Source organism: Calliopsis andreniformis, chromosome 8 (assembly GCF_051401765.1).
Source record: "Calliopsis andreniformis isolate RMS-2024a chromosome 8, iyCalAndr_principal, whole genome shotgun sequence".
In the NCBI taxonomy this organism is placed as follows: Eukaryota; Metazoa; Arthropoda; class Insecta; order Hymenoptera; family Andrenidae; genus Calliopsis; species Calliopsis andreniformis.
The window spans coordinates 3,355,151-3,376,593 of NC_135069.1; the positions used below are offsets into that span (position 1 = coordinate 3,355,151).

Genomic DNA, 21,443 nt, shown 5'->3' on the forward strand with positions numbered 1-21,443 from the left:
GGCAATTTCATTCGCCTGCCAGTGGGGGCCCAACTCGTGAAGCGCAATTTAATTTTCCTCGATCTAATCGCAGCGTTCCTCATATACGAGCAGCCGAATGAAAGGTTCTCGATGCGTGTGAATTAAAACGTGGTGTATCTATTGCAATCGGGGAATACTTTCCCACTGAGTTTGAAATACCTCTGCAATGTCATCTTTTTTAAGAAATACTAAGAATCTTGAACTGTAGGGAAAAATAATCCGCAGAAAATTTGGGGAATCAGAAATTGGAATTAGAAATTTATTTCAAAATAATTCTCGTTGCAAAATCGTGAACCAAGTCTTCTGGAATGTCTATATCTTCTTCGAAATTATAGTTACAATTCACCGTTAGAGATCATTAGATTAACCGATGGAATGGAATAAGAGAAGTAGAAGTAGAAAATACAGGTGTACAGTCCAAGGTAGCCTAAGCACTGTAGCTGCGCGTTCTATCCTAAGGATAAATCGCACATAAATTATAGCAAATTCATAGTGGTGGAGTTTGTAAATTACGTCCCAAAGGCCAGCGAGCGCTCCGCGCGCAATTGCTTCCATCCAACGAACCATGAATGCACCCTTTGCGCATTTCCTGGCTTGGATACGTCAAAGGAGCAACGAAATCAAGCGTGCCGCGAGCTACTCCGAGAGGATCGATTTCTGTCGCGGTCGATCAAGTTCCGTTCGAGTTCCTGAGACGCTGAAGACAGTCATCTTTAATCGACGCGGGACTACGACGATGCCATCGCCAAACTTTTAATTACATTACGTCGTTGATTCCCCATTGCGAAATAAAACCTGTGAAACTAAGTTTGTATGCATACTTCACCGCAGCCCGCACGTTCAATAGCAAATTGGGATCGATGGACCAATTAACTCGCGCTAAAAAAAGCTCACGGTTTGAGCAATTAACGAGGTAGAACTCTAACTACCTCGAGTACCATCAGACGCCACATTGTCTACGTTCAGTGTTCTACAGCAACCCATTTTCCCGCGATGCGTCGCGGGCAATTAATTCAATTCGAAACCAGAAAGTAGAATAGTACTGTTTTACACAGACAGCTCTAGATATCAGTTTTATCGAAAACACAGGGACTAATCGAACGAAATGGCTCCATATCGTAGGTAACCGATTCAAAAGATCCATAAAACCAGTTTTCGAAGTGGAAAGTAGAATGGTACTGTTTTACACAGACAATTTTGCAAGTACGAATTTGATCGAAAAACAGGGATCAATGAAGCAAAACGAACCTACATTACGTATAGTATATCGTAGCTACTAAATCTGAAAAGTCCATGGAGGTGGTGAAGTTACTTCACGAGGTGGTCCCAAGTTCGTGCCACGGTAACGCTTATCCTTGCGCTGCCCTTAACCCACCCTTCGCGGACCTAACCTGCGCGACGTCGGTGCAAGTTGCATCCAGCATGGAACGAGGCCATGTGCGCTATTAGATTCAGCCGAGAGAGAGGTCGACGGTGGGGGGTTGGAGGATGACGCGGAGAGAACGTAACAGGGATGAATCGTCGATCAACGAACGACACGCGCTTCCCCTCGGCGAGCTTCCCCTTTCTCGGGTTATCCCACCCATCGTCCCTCTCGCTAAAAGCCTCGAACAGCTAAAGGGGAAAAAGGAGTCGAGCAACGGATGTCGAAGCTTACCAGAAGCCCGGTAAATCTGTATCCTGAGTTCCTTGTCTGGCCGGGGTGTGGTTCCTTCGCGTACGGGCGGGGCCAGGATAACCCCGTGGGATTAAGGACTTTGGACTTGGCTGGATTCGGGAGGAAGCTCGTCTCCGAGTATACGCCGGTCCACGTCCACGTATGCGTGTGTAGGTGCGCGCGCGTACGCGCCTGACGTTGTTTCTAGGTGCGCGTTAGGAGGTTAGAGACGCGTGTGTGCGAGCTTGCAGCGGGAGCTGGCATCGACGCGAGTTCCAAGAGGCGAGAAGCTGAGGGGCTGGGGACGGAAGTGGACGCGTGCACGCGGATTCGCGTGTCTCCCTGCCGTGTCCTGCTCGCGCACGTGTGTCCCTGGCCGTGTGCGTGAGCGCGCGTAGGTCGACGGGCCACTCGGTCAAACGGTGCGTGGAGGTCAAGGGGCGAGACGGGGTTCTTGCGGACGAAATGGATCAGGACGAGGGGGTCGGCCTAGACGTGCTCCTGCCTTCGCTAGGACATTGTTAATCCTGGCAGCGCGTCTTCACTCAGAGGCCCGGCTGCTGCCAGATCCGCCACTGCCAGCCACTTCCGTCTAGCTTCCAGGACCCGCCAAGATCCTCGTCAGGAGATCCTCTCGCTCCTCGTTGCTCTTCCCTCTACTCCCTATCTCTGTTCCGTGCTTCAGTCACGTGACGCATCGCGCCGCGACGTCGTGCGTGCTACCACCCAGCGACCGATCGCGTCACGGTTTCGCGTGGAGCATCGATTCACCTCGCGATCGAGAATTTTCGTCGATCCTTCTGATAGATCTTTCCTTCTGAGACACTTACTCGTGGTTGGGACTAGTCGATGACGAACTTTGTCGCGAATTCGGAAATAAATTTGCAAGATTCTTCAGGCTTTCCCAAGGGTTCGACGTCGAAGTGGAAATGTTCTCTCAAAACTTGTAATAAGTCACTTCTCTCGCGGTCTGCCACCGACACTACCCCAGTGACGTACCACCTAGTTGCACTCCGTTTAGCACTGTCCGAAATCGTGATCTTCACCACCCTCTGACGTTCGTCACCGAGAAATCCGACCTCTAGTGACACGGAGCCAGCCTTCGCGTTCCTGCTCTCCTCGACACAGCCGCAAACCCACGACTGCGACGCGACGAACGTCAAAGCCAACGAATCGTTCACTAGGGTGGGTAGCGCACCCCAGGGTCCCGAAACCGCGATTCTCGGGGTTGCGAATCGGCCAGCACTCGCGATACTCGCGGACGAATTTCAGCGGAGAAATCGCGAAGCGCACGTTACACACCGCGAGGGAGTAGTTGGAGGTACCGCTTGGCTGGCGGTGGTGCGCGCCGCCATGACAGTGTTGGCTCCTCTACTATCGCCCCCACCAAACAACCCCCACCGTTAGCGCACTCTCTGAACCCCTCTTCTCCCAGGAAACCCCTTCGAAACCCCTCGACACCCCGCCAGCCCGACTTCTGCCTCCTCCGTCACCACGGATCCGTTCCATTCGCCCCGCCGTGCCTCGTCCTCCACCCCCCTCGCGACCCCTACCGTCCCTCGCCCTGGTTCGCGCTGCCTCGGCCCCACCAACGCAATATTGATCGGGCGGAAGGGCGGCATCCATGCTCGTAACGACTTCCAGAGGTGCCCTGGCCACGTCCCTCGTGTCATCCGCCACCCTTTTTTCCAGCTTCTTTCTTACTCTCGTCCTTCCCGACTTTTTCTCTGCGTCCCTCGTAAGGGATTTTTCCTATTCACTCTTCGAAACTGATTCCTCGATGCTCGCCCCTTCTTCCCTCGCGACCCACCCTATTTTTGAACGAGAAATTTTTCTCTCTGCAAACTGCACGTGGACCGTCGCGTGTACCCGCAATGGCCACAGCTCGCCTCTCGCTCGACCGAAATTTCTCTAGGCTGAAGGGGTTGGGTCGAACGCTAGCTACAGGGTTGAATCCGTTTACCGTCTTCCGCGAGCTGCTCCGCTACTTTTGTTAGACAAACAGATAGCGGCGGTCTCGCGGAGCTCCCACTATAATTTGATTTAATCCCCCCTGGCTTAATGCAGAAAACGATCAGTGCTTTTCAACGCTCCCACCGCTTACCGGTCGGTTTTCGACCGACTAAACGGTTCAGCGAGTCCTTCTTTTCTGCTGGTTTAAACGGCAGACCGTGCAACGAGTAACGACGGTTAAAGAAGGATAAACCTGAAGGCGATACGTGCCAATGTAATCCGAGGAAGCTGGAGAGAAAGGAAGACAGTTATAGGGGATGTTTCGCAAGGGGTTGTCGAGGGTGAAACGAGTGCATGTATACCTGACGTTCTTTTAGCTTCGGTTTCCTCGCGAGAGAAGCATCGAACGAAAGAGATCTAGCTCACGTTCTCCAGCCACTCTGAGACGTGGAATCGCCCTCTGCTGAGTGGAGTAGACTGTATTAATCGCCGAGAGAAAAATGTTTATCCGCGGCATCGAAAAAGGTCGCGTTACTTAGGGGATGACTGGAATACTTTCGTCGAGCGCGACCGCAAAGGAACACCAGGAACAGGAGAGTCCCGGCGAAGCCCAAGTGCCGTGTTAAATTTAATTAAGCACGCACAGGTTCCTGCACCGCGAAAGCAAGGATGCCCGCTCTTAATTTATTCATCCTCCGCGGGACCATCGCTCACGCTGCGGAATATCATCCCGCAGATGTTCGAACAAATATATTCTAGTCGAACGAGATGTCCTTTTCAAAAATTTATGGTCAACTGGACACCAGCTCTTTGACCTACATTTTACTGCAGTAATATAGACACCTCCAACCCTTCGACACTAGAGCAATTTTCAGATTCAGAAATTTCAGAGTATTTTTTTTAACGAAAACAGAACTTATCTCTTCAAAAACACAGTATGTGTACTATAATAAATATTTCGTCAAGAAGAATTCTTTTGCTGCTCCTAGAAAAAGACAAAAATTGACAACGTTCGTTTATCTAATGAGTTCTTTCATTCTGAAGTGTTCATATTACCATCTAAAACACTGATTTGCTAGTCTTTCTTTTTCTCTTTCCAATTTCCCTAGCTCTATCTTCACTGGAATATAGCGTTACTGCGTCTACAACAAATCGATTTCTCTGCAAAGTCAAAAGACACCGCAGGTACTTCACGAATCAGTGTGCCAAGTGCCTTAATGAATAGGAACGCATTCGTCGTCAGTTGTTCCGTTTCAGACTTCGTCTCTCGCTCGCGGATGATGCTCGCGAAAAGTTTTCCGTACCTTGATACTCGGCTGCGGGGGTGCTGGGCCATCGACGTCGGCAGGAATTGTCTCGAGCCACTCCCGAGAATGGAAAACTTTCCGGGAGGTCGAGAAAATTTCGCGCCTCGTTGCCTTTCGTTATCTAGCTGACTCCTAACTCCTTCCAGCGCGCTCGAAGCACGCGAAAACGCGCGAAGCGAAGTTCGCGATTACCGCGGAACCGTGCACTTCTATGCAATTCTGGCGTCAGGCAAAAGCTATGATTATTTTCGACTCCAACGACGCTTGGACGACCTCTGGCTGTTTAATTCGCCGCGTGGGACAAGGGGAATAAGACAAACAGAATCAGACCACCGGAGAACTTGACACGTAATGGTTAATAAGGAGGTGGGATGCGTAATGGGGTTGCCTAGCTTTTGACACCTGATCTCCTTTCTCGATATACAGAATGCTGCACTGTTAATCCTGTGTCTGACTCTCCTGAAGCAAGTAAGCTTGTCTTTTTAGATAGTTACCATTTCAGTGACTTTTTTCTCGTCTGAGCGTCGATTTATCTCGGATCAGCGGCAAGGTGAATCATGGAAAATGCGAGCACCGACAGATAAGAGAAGCTGGGACGCAGAGAAGTAGCAGAAGTCACGTAATGGAAGTTCGGTTAATTCTGGATACGTGATTCTCGTTTAGCCCGGATATCGAACCGAACGATCCGTGATTCATCCCCCGTACCGAACACAGGGATCCTTCGCCACCCCTAAATAACGAGCGGACGCATTGTTCGAAGTGGTATCTAACGGCGTGCAGAGAAACCTCGTAAAAAGCGATGCGTTCATGCATATGCAAGCGTCGTAAATTTATGCGGGCGTTCGTCCCGTATCTTTATTCAGATTCTGACTGTATCTCTCTTTTGGTTTTCGTCTGGGGGAGAAAAATATAAACGAATCGCAGCGTAACGCGCGCAAAATACGAGACCTCGATAAATGAGCGGTCGGCTGCGAATTTACTAGATTAGGATAACGATGTCTGCTTTAGAGTCGGAATTTATACCCATTTTAGTGGCCACCTTTATCCTCGCTAAATGAAACAAATCTGGAATCTTCAAATGAATTTCGAGCTGCATATCAGATAAATGAAATCCTCAAATAGGCTCAAATTTCATATCCCTCACTTAGTCTAATTTACCCAAGTCACTTCTTTATATAAAAGTCCACCTATGGCCCCAGAACCATGGACTAAACTGCCTACCACTGTATTCCATTTTCACAGACGTTAAAGAAACAACCGATTGCGTGGCGTTATTAAGGGAAACTCACCCCCAAGTCGGTCGAATCCAGAGGGACGCCTTGAAATCTGAAACAAGAGAAGCAGCGGTTAGTTTCGGGGATCGCCAGGGCGACTGTGCGCTGGGAACTTTTGCAATTTACAGTCCAGGAAAATTCCCGTAAGGGCGATCGCGTGACCAAAAGGAGGCGGTTTGAGGTCGCAGGAAACAGAGGGACAGAGAGGGGCGGCGAACGCGGAGATGTTGCACGCCTTTCGAGGGCGTGAAGGAGAGAAGTGCGCTGGAACGGTCGGTCTGGGACGAAAAGGAAAACCTGGAATTGCGCCGCGAAAGGATCCTGACTCTCCGGAGACTTCGGAAATCCTATTGTATCCGGGTTTAATCGAGGAACGACATCGAGCTCCGTCAAGACATTTTACTCCAATCAGAAGGAGATAATAGGGGACGAGCGGCGGCCCATTGACCGATCTAATCGACGTTCCTGGATAAGCGAAGGGGCGGAATTTCGTGTGACGATTTAGGGCCAATGCACACGAGGGATACTTTGACGCGCGATATCGTTGTGTTCACATGTCTGTCTCTGTTTTTTGTAAATTGATACTGAAAGTACCTACTTTATTTTATTAAAAAAAAGTATAAAAATGTCTAATTTAATATTGCTATATTATATGTGGAAATAAAAGTAGGGTGCACACCAATCTATCAGCACATACAGATAATTGGCAGGCCCTTATTCCTGTAATGTATTCTTGAAATATAATTGGTCTACAAGGTTTCTCAGCCGTATTTCCAAGACAGAAACCGTACACCTGCTCGCCGCAGACTTTTTGCTCCACGGGCTAGAATATTATTGCAGTCGTTTCTAGGGGGAGGGAATGACTCGTTCATTACCTCGAAATCACCTTTCGCGAAAAGCTCGCGGCGCTATTCGTAGCCGTAGATTATCCACTCGAATTCGGGCAGCGCTTTTCCTAGGAAATTGGGTTGGTTGACATTAATGCAATGTTCGCGGCTCAACCAGCCGGCAGTTCCGTCGCAGAGACGCGTTTCCGGCAAGGACCAGGGACCATAAATTGCTAAATACCCGCGCTTAAAACGAGCCAGCCATCGGCTCGCGGAAGGAGAGGAAAATATATCGCGGCTCCTCTGGAATCGTTGTCATTGTGCGCCACCGATGGTGAAGGACTCTTTGGTCGCGAAAGAAATGGGAGCGAGTCGAGCGAATTAATCCGACGATTCGCGGTGGAATAAATTCTTGTAAATAAGAGTCTACTTGCGTGAGAAGATGCAGGCTACACGCGCGCGCGCGGATCGATAGTTTTGCAGAGTTTAATATAAATGTCATGCTAGTATTTTCTGCTCACGCGAGTGAGACGGCGAAAGGGCGGGGAAGGGAGAAGGAGAGTCCTCGATCACTTAGGCAGGTACTAGTAGAGCAAAGCACTAGCGTGCACCGAATAAATACGGCTCTGCCGATATCCGCCGATAAAATACGACGTACCCTAAATCTACATAAAGCTGTAATGATTGAGCGCAGGGTGGTAACGCGAGCCGAATCGACCGCAATGTTAAACTTTAAACGAAAGTCCCCCGAATCGCCATCGTAGGAACATTAAGCAAACATCCAGGACTCGCTAGGAAGGAAATCTCCGGTCCCTTTTCGCGGGATGGATCCTGGCAACCGTCAATCCGACTGTAAGCCGCATCCCATTAAAAATAAATAGATTTCTCGTGGTTTCTGTCCCTTTCCCTCGTTAATCCGTTCTCGACGCCAACTCTTCTAATCCGTAAGAGCGTGGAACAAGCCACTCTCCTTTGCATCTTTCATCTCCTCTTCTTATCGATAACGAACCACCCTCCTCCACTATTAACCAAGTCTCTTTCTTTTTAAGACCGCGATCGCATTGATACTCAGGCGAAAAGGATCGCCTGGAGACCGTGGAACGTAAGTCGTTTCCTGATAGGGGCAGGACAATCGAGAAAATTGCGACTCCAAATTTAATCGACCGCTCGTTCGTCCCGTGAAAAGTGTCTCCGAGGGGTGACGATTCTTGCAAGTGCACTCGTCCCAGGAAGCGTGCATCGACTATAAACGCTCGAAGAGATCCAGTCGAGCTTCAATTTAATTGTTCCCAGTCGTAGGAGCTCCCACGATCGCCGTCTGTTTTTATTAGGAGCGGTTTGATTCTCGAGTTTCGAGAGGCGTGTGCCTGGAATTCTTCGATGAACGAGAAAGCGTGCTGAGGAAGAAATCTCCCGTTCGAAAATAAAATTTAAATGAGAATTCTAGCATGGGAGCCCGACTACAGGACGAGCCTTTCGCCCTCAACCTTGCCACGTTCCGAAAGAGCATCTGCTTGACCGCCCGCGCATCCAAGAAGATCAATAGCAAGAGTCACGACGTGAACCAGCCAATCCAAGGTCCGAGGGAAGACCCTCCGTGAGGGTCCTTTGCCTTCGAGATATAGCAACATCTCCGTCGTCTAATTTTACTGAAAGGTGTATCGTAGCCAAGGCGAGCCAGCCGTCGAGGCATCGGTGGCTGATCGGCCGGCTCCAATTTTAGATAAATCCATCCGACGAGCTATATTAGTTAGATCCAATGTAGCCTGTTCGTGAGAACGCACACGCCAACCCGAATACACGTCACTCACCTAATAATGCAGGTGAAGGTGCGCGCGTACATGCAGCTGGCTGGCTGCTCGAGCCGCAGCTCTCTCGCCCTCTCTCTCCCGTCTCGCGTACGTCCAGCACGGCTGCCTGTGTGCAGAGGCCCGTGTACGAGCATCGAATTGCTCGCCAGGAAATCGATGTCCCTCTGGACGGTACCAGGCCGGTACCAACAGCCCTAGGCTAGCTTCAACCAGAGGTGGATGCGTACGTGTTGGACGCGCGGACCGTGAATGACTGCTTTCGGCGAATAATTATTTACCGACGCGTCGTCGTGCGTGCAGAAACCAGAGAAAAATGAGCAATAAGTGGGGATATCCAGTTTCCAATACTGAGTGTGTCTAGATGAAGTTTAACACGTTGGAGAGCAGTCAATTTTGCCGTTCTGTTCCCAGCGGCTGACAAGTCTTTACAGTAGTGGACTTTAAAATTGGACCACCGTATAAATGAGTAATCCTCTGTGTTATTTCTCATTCATTTAATTCCCTTTTTTAATTGGAAATTTTGATCTGTGTAAAAATTTAGGTATATTTAGGTATCAGATTTATAGTTACTCTCATTGCAGTTTTATTGAGTGTTGCAATTGTATTGGCCTCTACTGTAAGTATAAAAATGACTCAAATCTTGTGCCTTCGGTTAATGAAGAGAACTATCCCCTGACTGAAAGGCTGGATCATCGATCTTGAATACATTAATCGAGGAAAGACAGGAAGGATCTTCCAAAGTACTCGCAGAGTTCGATTTCTCCTTCATAAGCAGAGCTATGGAAATCCTGCGGCAACCTTGCTCGCTTTCCCGCTCCCGAAGGAAACTGCGAATCCTCAGGGAGTCAGCCGAGTGTAGAAACGGGGCTTGCCAAAATATTGTTTCGCTTCTCGTCCGCTGGGAGGAATCGGTCGGGGAAATTATTCGGTACCGCGACGGAAACCGCCTGCGTCTGTCGAGCTTTCGAGGATCCTGGATATTCGGGTCGGAAAATCGGGCAAATCTAAATTTATTCTCCGCGCGCAACCCCGCGTTTCCGATAATTTTGTTTACATGATTCTGGTTCGGTCGTGCGCCGTCTTCGTGGCTCTATTCCCGCAACGTTTGACCGAGAAGACTCCAGCCTTCCACTGTATCTCTCTGACAGAGAGCTATCGCTTCAGGGCGACCGAGGACATTTATCTACACAAACAGCTGCTAGTTCGACGAGGAATCGAATTACTAGATTGTCGCGTTCGAGGAGCGCCAAGATTCTTCGATCTCGATTGTTTAACGTACGTTAGTGAAATTCAACGTCTGTACAGAAAATTGCTCGAAAATGGAAGAAAAGGAGATGGCAGAGTAACGAAGGAAAAGAAGTTAACGCTTGAATAAGCGTTTTATTTCGACATCGTCTCTACGAGAACGAAGCTCGAGGGCGACGGGACCAGTGAAATGCAAATGACTGGCTGGTCGCAGCAGCTACACCCTCGTACCTCGACGTCTGAGCTTTCGTTGACCTGCGTCTCGCTGCTCGACTCATGTGCTACTGAGAAAAGCACGCCCAACACGCAGCCACGGCGCGCAGCCAGTGGAACAACCACGGGACTGCACCGACGCGACGCGCATAAGTTCGCAAGTGGCCGAATACACGCGCAAATTAATAAATACCTGGAACGCCGCGCGTGAACGCAAATTTCACGATGCTTTGACGACGTTCAATTAACAACGGCCCCCGTTAATGTTTTCGCGTTCCGCGGATGCAGATCGAAAGACCAGCATATGAAATTCTATCGAGGAGAGGCGCGCTCCCGAAATTTCTTAAATTGAGGCGGCGTATAGGACGCGTGCCGTCGCGTGGAAAGAGAGACGTCGTCGCGGAGTGACCTCGAAGTAATTGCTGATCGAATTACCGTCGTCCTGACGATCGCCAAAGGATTCTCTGGATTCCGTAAGACCGGAAATTTCATTCCGAAGCTGGCCACAAAGGACCACCGACCAATGGAATTAACGAATTCGACGAAAGACTTTTCTTCTACCGATTTCCTCTGTCGCTACCCCTTTCCCTCCTCCCTCCTATGAACCACTGGCAGACTTTTCGAAACTGGAACACAGGAACGCTCATCGCCATTATCGTACCTCGATCTCTAACATACGCGAGCAGCGATTAATTGGCGTTTAAAGGAGCCTCGAGAAGCCTGTACAATCCATTTTCCAGCCGATTAACGCGTACCCGACTAACGAGCTTTATTAACCAGTCTAATGAAATCCAAAGTTATCGAATAGCGGTGAGGGAGTCTGGAACAAGGCCGCAAGTAGGAGGCACCGGACATAGCCAGACACGATACCCGCGTCTCTGGCTCGGAGTTACCGGCAATTCGATTCGGAAGGGCTTCGTCGGAGATCCATGGTTCGCGGAGACCGAGTTAGAGGCGGCTTCGTCGAACGGAAGAAGAGGGAACGGGCCAGAGAAAAGGAGAGAGGAAGCGTAGGTGGGCGGGCGCAACTACCAACTGGCTCGACCACGAGAGTTTCCCTCTAACTCCCAGAAATTCCACGGTATTAATTTATCTTCGTACCTTCGGTCCCTCTTCCCTCGCGTCCCCCTCTTCCTCCCTCCGTCGATCAATGTGTCTGGCGTATGACGCGCGTCCTAGGTATCTCGTCTCTCCTCTATTTAAAAAATCCTCTTCATAAGATCGCGTGGTACGAGACACGCGTAATTTTCACAGAGACACGGGAGAAGACAAGACAAACGTCAGTCCGCGAAATTCCACGAACGCGTCGCGGCGCCGCAGTTTTCGCCAGGCAGAGTCAGTGCATTTCTCTTTATGTACTCTCCGGCTGGCGTTCCACCACATAACTTACGGCTTTTCACCTAGCCCACCGTCGGCAGTAAATATTCCTTTGCAACCAATTTCCATTTGCGAGTCGAGCCCGCTCGCCCTTCGCGCCGCCTCGCCTCCCCGCCTTGCGAAAGGTTTCCTCTTCTTTAAGTAAACTCTCGGCGACCGACAGTCTGGGGTGAAGGAAAGAATTAGAAGGGTTCCGAGGGTCTGAGCTTTGCACCAGACACCAAGGAAACGAGGTTTTGCTTGATACGTGTCGCGAGCTAGAAGATAATGCACGCAACATGCACGAGAGCGTTAATTGATGTTCATCACGTGAGGAGTAATTGGATGAGCTGGGAGTTCGACTACTGATGCCAGTGGTTACGTAGGATGGAGGATTCGCGCAACGAGCAGCGTTCGCAACATTTTTCTCTGCTCTCGTCTGCTATCTCTCGCAGAGCGCAATTTCTCAGTCAGAGAATTATTCTCGCGTTTCGATCCGACCCTGTCTATTTGCGTTTCTTCTGCGCCCGCCCGCATAAGTTACGACTCGCCATTTCTGGAGGTAAATACATCACTGCCTCGGCCTCTCGTCTGGCCAATTTCAGCCCGCGATCTTTACAGCGCGCAAGATTTACGCGGCTTGAAAAACAATATTTGAATGGCATTACTGAAACCAGGGGCTCTGGAACAACTGGCTTTCTGCAGACTAATATGTCCAAAGGGAAAGTAGAAACCACTCGAAACAATGTGTAAATTCAGAAACTAAACAAAAAGAGAAGTCTAAAGAAAAGTGACTGACTCACTAAGGTATGAAAATTGAGAAACGTGGAATAGTGATTATAATACAAAATCAACTCTCTTCTTCTGCCTCGAGTATCATTGAATCTAACGTTACGACAATATCAAAGCATTCGACGATTGTGTTTCCCAGATAAGTTGACTCCAGCTGCCGCGCAAACAGCCTGGTCGGATCAACTGTGAAACGCGGGAGGCTCGACAGAGTCAAAAGGAGGATTACTGAGGGCTCGTACGACTTGCTGTGTCTTTGAAAAAAAAGTCGAGGGAATCTCTCTCCAGAGAAGGGCTCGAGTCGAGTTCTTTGCTCGCGATAATTTCCTCCTCATCGCAAAGGTATCCATACCGCGGTAAATACGTTAATCCTTTCTGCTGGCACGCTCCGAAAAATAGACCAGCGGATCTGTATACGTCACCTTCCGAGCGCGAACGAGTGGAGACGAATTTCCATGCAAATGTGCCCTTTTATCGCGTAGCGGAATGCCAAATGAATACCGGACGGAAAAACGCGAAGGGCTGCCCGTCTACCGACGATCCTTTTCCCCTTGCTCGCGCGCCAGATACGGGCTAAAATTTCGCAGCGACGCGACACGTTTGAATTATTCGCGCCTCTCATCCCTGCTCGTCCCTCCCACCTTCCGTTTAATATTTCATAAACCTGTATGCGTGTGCCACTCTAGAAAAGTCTGAGAATATTTAAACAGCTGATAGAACTGCACCTGTCCCATGAACGACGATTTCCGTGGCACAAAGGTTTCTGCTCTCTAGGAGGTAAAATTACGTTCACTTTGGAAGGAAATTAAGTGATCCTAAAGTTTTAAGCGTATCTAGGAAGCAGAAGGTTCGAGGGTCTATGTATTTTAGGAAGTTCCTGACAAAAGACCCTCGTGAAAATTTGAAGAGCAACGCGAGTGGATGTCTCGGAACGCATCGAGCCAGCGGGAGAAGTAAGAGAGGACTCGACGATAAAGGCGATTTATTGGCGAACAAAGTTTCGTTCGTTGGAATCATGGGGGAGAGCCGTCCTTCTCCCCGCGAGATCTCCTTTCTCCGCTGGTAACATTTTTCCCCAGTTTGATATCGCAAAACGGATAATCCCCGTCTGAGTCCCGACGATTCGGGACACGTTCGGGGATCAACATCGACGATATCATCGTGGATTAAGATGGAGCGGTGACGCGTAGTCGAACCGAGGAACCGACGAGGTGGAACAGAAAAAGTAGAGCGGAGAGTCGGAGATCGGGAACAAAGAGTCGTGGAATCCAGGGAGAGATGAAAGGAGGGAAAGTGTGGGCAAGTTTGCTTAATGTCCCACACACTTTCGCGGCGGGGGAGACAGAGAAGGGATCGTGAATCTAGCAGAAATGCGTTTGTGCGAGAAACGCGAGTTTTCTCTGTCAGGAGGACCTGCCCACCTTCCTTCTTAATTACCGAGCTGGCTCGTACATTCGTTTCGCGGCTCGGGGGCTGGTCGAAACACTTCTGCCCCTGCCTCTTCAACACCCCCGTCCTAACGCCTCCTGCCCTGCTTCCACCCTTGCCCGTTGCTTTCCAGAACAGCCGGAAGTGCGAGAGTGTCGGCGAACAAGTGGCAAAGGCGTTGCACTCTTGAAGAACATGGCGTTTTCGAGCGCTCTGGCCAAAACGTTTTGTTTCAGTCGATGGGGCCACGCCTTTCTGGTTGAATAACCTCTGCTCTCCCAATAGAGCAAGTGTCACTGATTTCCCTCGAAATCCATAGAAAAGAAGCAAAGAAAAATAAAGCTCCAATGGCTTGCAGAATTGCATCTAGCGCTTCAGAGTTTCTATTTAGACAGTTTTCAGGAGAAAGGAAGTCATTATACGTGAAACGAGCCACTTGCTTGGGAATTATCTCAACGTTATTAACGCGTGAAGCATGAACCACAGTCGATGACACGTGGCGTATCTTGTGCATCTCAGAACGACGTTATTATCCACCCTGGCTGCGGCATAAATGCCTGGAAATTTTCACGGGATGAGAGGCTCGAGCGTACGAACAAACGCGAGCGGTAGCGAGTTTCCAATTTTCTGCAGTCACGAGCGCAACTTTAATTCACTCGATCCGCGAGGAGCCTTGCTCGCGCCGAGAAGACTAATTCCCGCGGGAGCCGACGGAATTCAATGCGCGAACTCGCCTCGTCGTCCCGGTTTATTTCTGGTCTCGCGTGTCTCGCCGCCAGTGTCGATACAATGCCCGCCGCACAATCGCGTCTTTGATGTAATTTCCACTTCTTCGCCGGCGGAAAGACGCATCTAGCACAGGAACGAGTGGCTCCTCGCCGCTCGCTGGAGCGGCCTCATTGTTGTCTGCGCCGTATTTCCGGATGCAGGGCCGCGGCAGGCACGTAGGAAATTACGTTGCACGTCAGAGCGTGGCTTCGCCCTGCAGCGGTTGGTTTCACCCGCGATCGACGAACTATGTGTCTGGGTTTAGGCACAGGGAGAGGGAAGCCATTAGCTTCCGACGAGAGTCGCGAAATTAAGCGACAACGATTGTTAAGCTAAACCGCGAGAAACGTGAGGCAAGTCTCTGCCTCGTACTTCTGTAAAGGCGAGCTCCAGTTGCTAGAATGCGCTAACTGATCATTCAATAATAAGACTATGACGCTGGAAGCTTGAAAATTTGGTTATTTGAACATTTGAACGTTTGAAAATTTGTATATTTGAAAATTTAAATATTTGAATACTTGAATACTTGAATATTTGAATATTTGAAAATTTGAATATTAAAAATTTTAAAATTTGAAACTTTAAAAATTTGAACTTTTCAATTTCACACTCGGTAGTTGCACAAAACATATAGAGGAAAACCTGAGTCATCGCCAAGACCCAGTAGAATCTTTGGAATTTCGATGGACACAAAACTTCCTCTAAACATTTGGAAGTCAAATTTTATCGCGATCGAACGCCCACTTTCCTGAGGCTCCAATAAAAAAAGGAAGGATAGAGTTTGAAGTTAGTAGCATGGATAAGAGTACGATAATGTACGCTATCGTGAAGAACTCGATTTTAGAATCGCTAGCGGGAGATCGATCGCAGAAAATTGTTTATCGGATGTTGGAGAGTCGACGGGTGCCTTCGTGAAAGCGTTCAAAAATTCGACAGCCATTTTCTGGTGACACGACTTTTTCTACCGTCAATCTTTTCCTTGAACGTCAGCGGAAGAAATTCAATTTCCACGATATTTCATGGATTTCGATATTCCATTAAAAATACTGTAACGTTTATACATGTAATTATTGCATATTAAATATCTAATTAATGTATTGATGCTCATTTCTATCCATACAATAATAACAGTCACTCTCTGTGGCGATAAATTATCAAATATAATCGCGAGTCTGCTTTCAGTAGAACGTACACACAGTACGTGAAACGTAATAATTCACTCTATCCTGCAGGCTGCAATCACAGTCATGAAAATTTAGAATTGCCCCGATGTTAGGATATCATTAAAGCGATGCATTAGTTTGTACGTCCATCGAGGGTTGCGTTTACAGATAGAAATTCGCGAAGCGCGGCAAGTGTATCGCAATTCCGAGAACAATCATACCTTAATCGCAGCTACTTTCGAATTCACCGACAAAAGATCGTTCGCCGTGAAGTTTTCCGCCCCATTCTTCCCTTCCCGTCTCTCTTCCTCGCTGGGGGGATAACAGTCTCGGCGCAGGCACGTTCAAGTTCGTCCAGAGGTACGAACGCGGAAGGTGTACTTTGCATCTTCGGGAATGCTCGATTCAGGAGCATCCGCCGTCTCGAGGAAGAAGACAAGTACCTCCTCCTCCGAAGCGAGACCTTTATCGCGGAAAAGTTTGCCGAAACCAGCTGCGAGGGCGTTCCTCGGCCTGCCTCTCGCTCTCGTAATCGCAATAACCTCCCAACCGGAAGCTCGAGATCCTCGTGTCGAGTCAAGGTTCGAAAGGTGCATTTGCCACCCTCTCGTCGCGAATTCTCAAATATTTGCACCGGGATTGAGGGGGCGAGCGTCTGAAGCTGGCTGAAAGAATTATTTCCAGCGAAGTCATTTGGATCGGTGCATGATATGCAGGTCGGTGAATAATTCAGTGACAAAGAGGCGATACGCGGCTCTATCTAACTGGCTGGCGCGTAAATTCGGACGGTTATCCGACGTCAACGAGAATTATTAATAACGCCAACGAGATTGTTCTCCAGGCCGTCGCTTATTCCGGTCTCCTGCGTGATCTTTGACATTCCCGTGATTCCGACGTCTCCATGTCGAGCGAATAGAGACGTGCCCTCGTCGCTCGATGAACCCCGACACATTGATTCAACATTTTTAATTATTCCGCGGCTTGTTTCCCAGGCGCAGTCATTACGTATTAATTTATAACGAGCGCTACTCAGCCCTCCGATTCTTTTAACGCAGTACTGCCAGAGACAGTTCATTAAACATAGATAATTGTAATTCTTCTCTCGTGAATGTCATTTATTGCGACAATAAAAATTATTAATTGAAATGTAGAAATGTACGTTCTATACGGTCTAGACTTATGAAATAATTGAAGAGATATCGTCAGTTGCATTTACAAGTGACATTAAAAATTACGTATTTCCTTGAAGTTCCTCGTCACAGTGAAACACAGGCTGACCAATAACCCATCTTCAAACGACTCGAATGGATATGCCTCTGTGCGTTGAATAAACTACTGTGAGCGATAATACAAGAGATAACTCCAAGTAAATCGAATTTCATCGCGCACTGGGAGTTGACCCCCGAAATCCCCGCGTACCGATCCCCCCGACTCACATTAAAACAATCTTGTTTCCCCGCGTCCGATACGGAATCATATTAAATTATAAACAGTTATTACGCGTGGAATGGCGTTGCGTAGCGCGGCGCGGGCAAATTAATAATGTAGTCGGCAGGCCGCGTATACTCCGTTAATATTCTATTCGATAAATTCGATCGTGCGCGAGCTATAATCTGGGCGAAGCCGAATCTGCATAAAAAAGCACAGGAGGATCGAGTTCGGTTTCCCTTTTATTGCGACAAACGTTTGGTCGCAATTAATATGCACAGAACACGGCAGGCTAAAAACGGGTCACGCTGATTCGTGTTCACGTTACACATTGTAATTCAGTCGCTCGGATTTAACGCTATACGTCGTAATAATAATTTATGTTATTTGTCGACGGGGAAGCGATGCTCCTATTGGGAACGATCGATTTAACGTCCGCTACCGATACCTCGAATGTTACTCGACCCCTGTTACAAAGCTTATTCCTAGCGTGTTGGATAGTGAGATGCCTCACGCTATCTGGATCGTCTGTTTGGCAGTTCAGACGCAACTGACTTGAAGATATGTTAAATGTTGGTGCGTTTAGGAGGAAAAGAAGTGGAGAGTGCATAGGAACTTGGATGACATTTATATGAGTATTGTTACAGTGACTCACGAACATACTCATAAAGAAAAAATTATTGATAAAAATGCGTTGGAGAGATATTAATTATTGAAGAACACTTAAAATATATTGTAAGTATGTCTGACTACACTATGACTTATTCTACTGCCGACTTGCGCTAGACTGGGCAGGCACCGCGCTCGCAGTAGAATAAGTACAGTCACGCGTCAGACACCCTTTCTATGAATCTTACACTTTTTCTCAATGAAAATTTCTAACACCTGTTGTCAGACACCTTATATATCCAAATTCTAAGCAACAATTTTTTTCTTTTAAAACGTATGACTAATTATACTCTCGCTCTACTGCTCAGGGACACGATACAGTAGTATTTCTAATCAACTAATTTTCTCAGTTCATGTAAACATATCGATGAGTCACTGTACACATTACCTAAGGTAAGAATGTCTGGCTAACGATAGACTGAATCTACTGCTCCTTACCATACCTTTAATCTGATACCGTATAAACAACTGGGCGTGCGCCATAAGCTTCTTGGATAGTGTGAAAAGACTGGTTTCCACTGCGTGGAATTTACTGTCGCAAACTAAAGTAACTCCAGCTCTTGCAAGAGTTACGCCATCCCCAGTGCGTTTATTACTTGATAAGACAACGATTTCCGCGAACAGAGATAACCTAGGTCAACCGATAGAGCAGATCGACGAATGACTCGAGAAGTTTGCAGAAACACTTCAACAAGAATTTGCTAGATTGCGATTTCGATCGATACTTATCGCGAGTCAACATATCACGCATACGTCCCAGAGTTGAAGTTTGCTCGACGATCGAATTTAATCCGAGTATTTACATTCCCGAGTTAGATTTCCCGATGGATTATAAAGCCATCGGATCCGATCCCCTGTACCCACACGGGTCGCGTGTAAATTTCAAAGTGGACCGCTGGGCAGGAGACAGTCCTTAATTATTCGAAAGTGTCGGGCGCCAAGTTGCCGAGTCTACAGTGGCTACTCAATGGGACGAGGCTCGACGATTCAATACCAGTCGAGTCGTTTCAGCTGAGGGCGAACGAGTCCTCGACGAGGTCGAGCGACCACAAGCTGCGACGAGATGCAGCAGTTCCGAAACATTGTCCGAGACAAAGGACACGTGTACTCCGCAAGAAAGTACCGCAAGACTTCTCGGGGCAAGTCGTATTATTTTAAGAAGGAAACTACCACTCGGCTAGAGCATTTGCCGGAAACTTTTCTGCTTCTTCTCATCCCTGCGCTCCCGTATCGCTGCTGCTCTCTGTAATTAGATAACTTTTGATCCCATTGTTTGAGCGCGGGGATAACGCGAGCAAACGTCTGCCGCTCGCAATTTCGTTACTCGCGGTAGAACGAACTTTGCTCCAGAGACGAACAATTTTTGCGCCAGGTTGTTGATGCCGTGGTCCAGCGCCGTAACTGAGCAACAGTGACCCCTGGACCAGTCGATACCCTGCTGCGTTATCGATCCCCGATTCTAATTAATTCGTGGGCGACGTGTACGTGGCCGAGCAAAAACGTTTCCCACGCTGTTAGCCGCGTTCCGCCGAGTGAACACGAGCCGAGAGTCGATCTAACGAAAATCATCTAATCCTTCTGCGATTCTACGGTTCGATGGGAAAACAGAGTCCGCGGGGGTGGACGTCACAGAATCAAAGTGGTAGTTTGAAAACGACCGAGATATCGGTAGGATGTCAACTAATCGAGTTACGTAACGTCGAAACAGTGCTGGCGGTATCGGTTTGCCTGACACTCGTTCCCAGAGCTTTTTGCTGGAGCCGGTGCCAGCAGAGTCAGCGGAAAAATTCAATTTTTAATTAATAGCGATATAGCCACTTCTGCCCGGGCGAGGCCAGGTCTGGCTGCTGCGTGATTTCGTTGTTTCGTAATTACGTAACGTCCGGCGCGAAATTGCGCCCCACGTGAATGCAGTCCGCGTCGTTTCGCGCGACAGGAATAGTTAACGTTTCAACTGCTGCATTCCATTCTCCTACCCCTCCTCCGTCGCCCCTCTTTTCCAGCGGTAACCTCTGAGAGGGTGCTTCAGTTCCATCGGGAGGAAAATCCTGGCATCGTCAGAGACCGTTAATTCGACGCGTGGCTGTGTGGAATCAAAAGGCGATTCGAAGCGTTGCGCGGCGTGCTGATTACATGGACGATCTCTGCAATTCGTGTTGAGTCACCTGTGGGATTCGAGGCTGTCCCTAGACTGAAACGTGAAATCCTATCTAGGATACTCGATAGAGCGAACCAGAGGACTCTTAGCGAAACGATCCGAGGAAACGCTGGACAATTAAAGCGATCTTCTAATCCAGTCTCCGGAGAAAGAAGATCGACGGATCTGTTCGCCAGGGCTGAAAAATGTCCCCGAGAGTGACGGTTCTTCGTTGCTCCTGGGATCCCCGAGATACGTGTTTGTACTGGACGTAATTAATAAGGCTTTAACGCGTCGTCAGCTGCACCTGCAATTTTTCATCCCCTTCCCTGGGCTCCCAGGCTGATTCTCCCGCAGCCAGTGGCCTAGCCGACTGAAATGATGGAAGAGGCGCCGATGTTCTTGTTGCCGAATAAGGCGAACCGCCGCAGAGGTGGTAGGGGGAGAGAAGACCTCTAAGATAATTCATTAGCCGCGCGAGGCATTGTTGTGATTCATTATCGGCGCTCGTCGCCGTAGCCTCAGCCTCTCGGCAATTTATTAAAAGCGAACGAGAATTATATGATTAACGAGCACGCGCCTTCCTGCGGCGAGAGCTTAAAGGATATAAACCCGCGAAAATTTGTTTGGAAATTATCGTCTAACGATCCCTTACCTCTTTCAACCAGCGGCTCCGTTCCAGGGATTATCGATCGGCTCGCCGCTATCGTTTCGCCGTCAGAGGTTAGTCAAAAACTGCTCCTCGCCCTGTTTTTCCTTGGCAAGAGCCCTCGGTGGTCAGAAATGGGTTAATCGAGGACGAACGATCCCGATACCTCGAATTTCTCCTCTCGGGAGCTGCTGGCTCTTCGGGGAGAGGATTTATCTAGCCCTGACATTTTTCCTGGACATTAGTCGGTCGCGTTCGCGTTCAATCGCGCGTGTTACGCTACGTGGACGGCTGCTGGGGCGACGGAAGAAAATACGGGGACTTTAAGCCGATGGAGGGAACTCTTAAGGTCTCCGACATGGTCCACCATCCCTTGACTACACGGTCCGTCGCGTCCCTCGGCTGGTCGATAGCGATACTCGTCAGCCACTGTTTCCCAACCCCGTTCCTCGCTTTTCCCTTTATAGTCAACCCCATCCACGGACTGCTCTCTGCCGGCGAGACTCCGTGCGTTACGTCAATGGCAGATCGACCTCAAACCTTCCACCTTACTCGGCGTCGACGATATCTTCCTCCCTCGTCGCTGCTGCCGGTGACGTCACGCTCGCTGGTGCCCTACTCTCCGCTCGGTTAAATTCATATCGCCGCGCCGGGCACATAATAACACATCGATTATCAATGATCGACGTCATCCACGAGTTTTTGCGCTCAGCTGCTCACCGACATCGTTACCGTGTCCCTTTCGTTG

General features: G+C 48.8%; 1 protein-coding gene across 1 annotated transcript in view; it reads right to left on the bottom strand.

Annotated features, from left to right (window-relative positions):
• The window catches only part of LOC143182045 (uncharacterized), a 111,053-nt gene that overhangs the window by 15,857 nt on the left and 73,753 nt on the right, over nucleotides 1–21,443 (bottom strand). Inside the window, exon 7 of the mRNA XM_076382788.1 lies at nucleotides 6,228–6,264. Within this exon, the coding sequence (XP_076238903.1) occupies nucleotides 6,228–6,264 (37 nt within the window). The remainder of the gene's footprint in view (nucleotides 1–6,227; nucleotides 6,265–21,443) is intronic.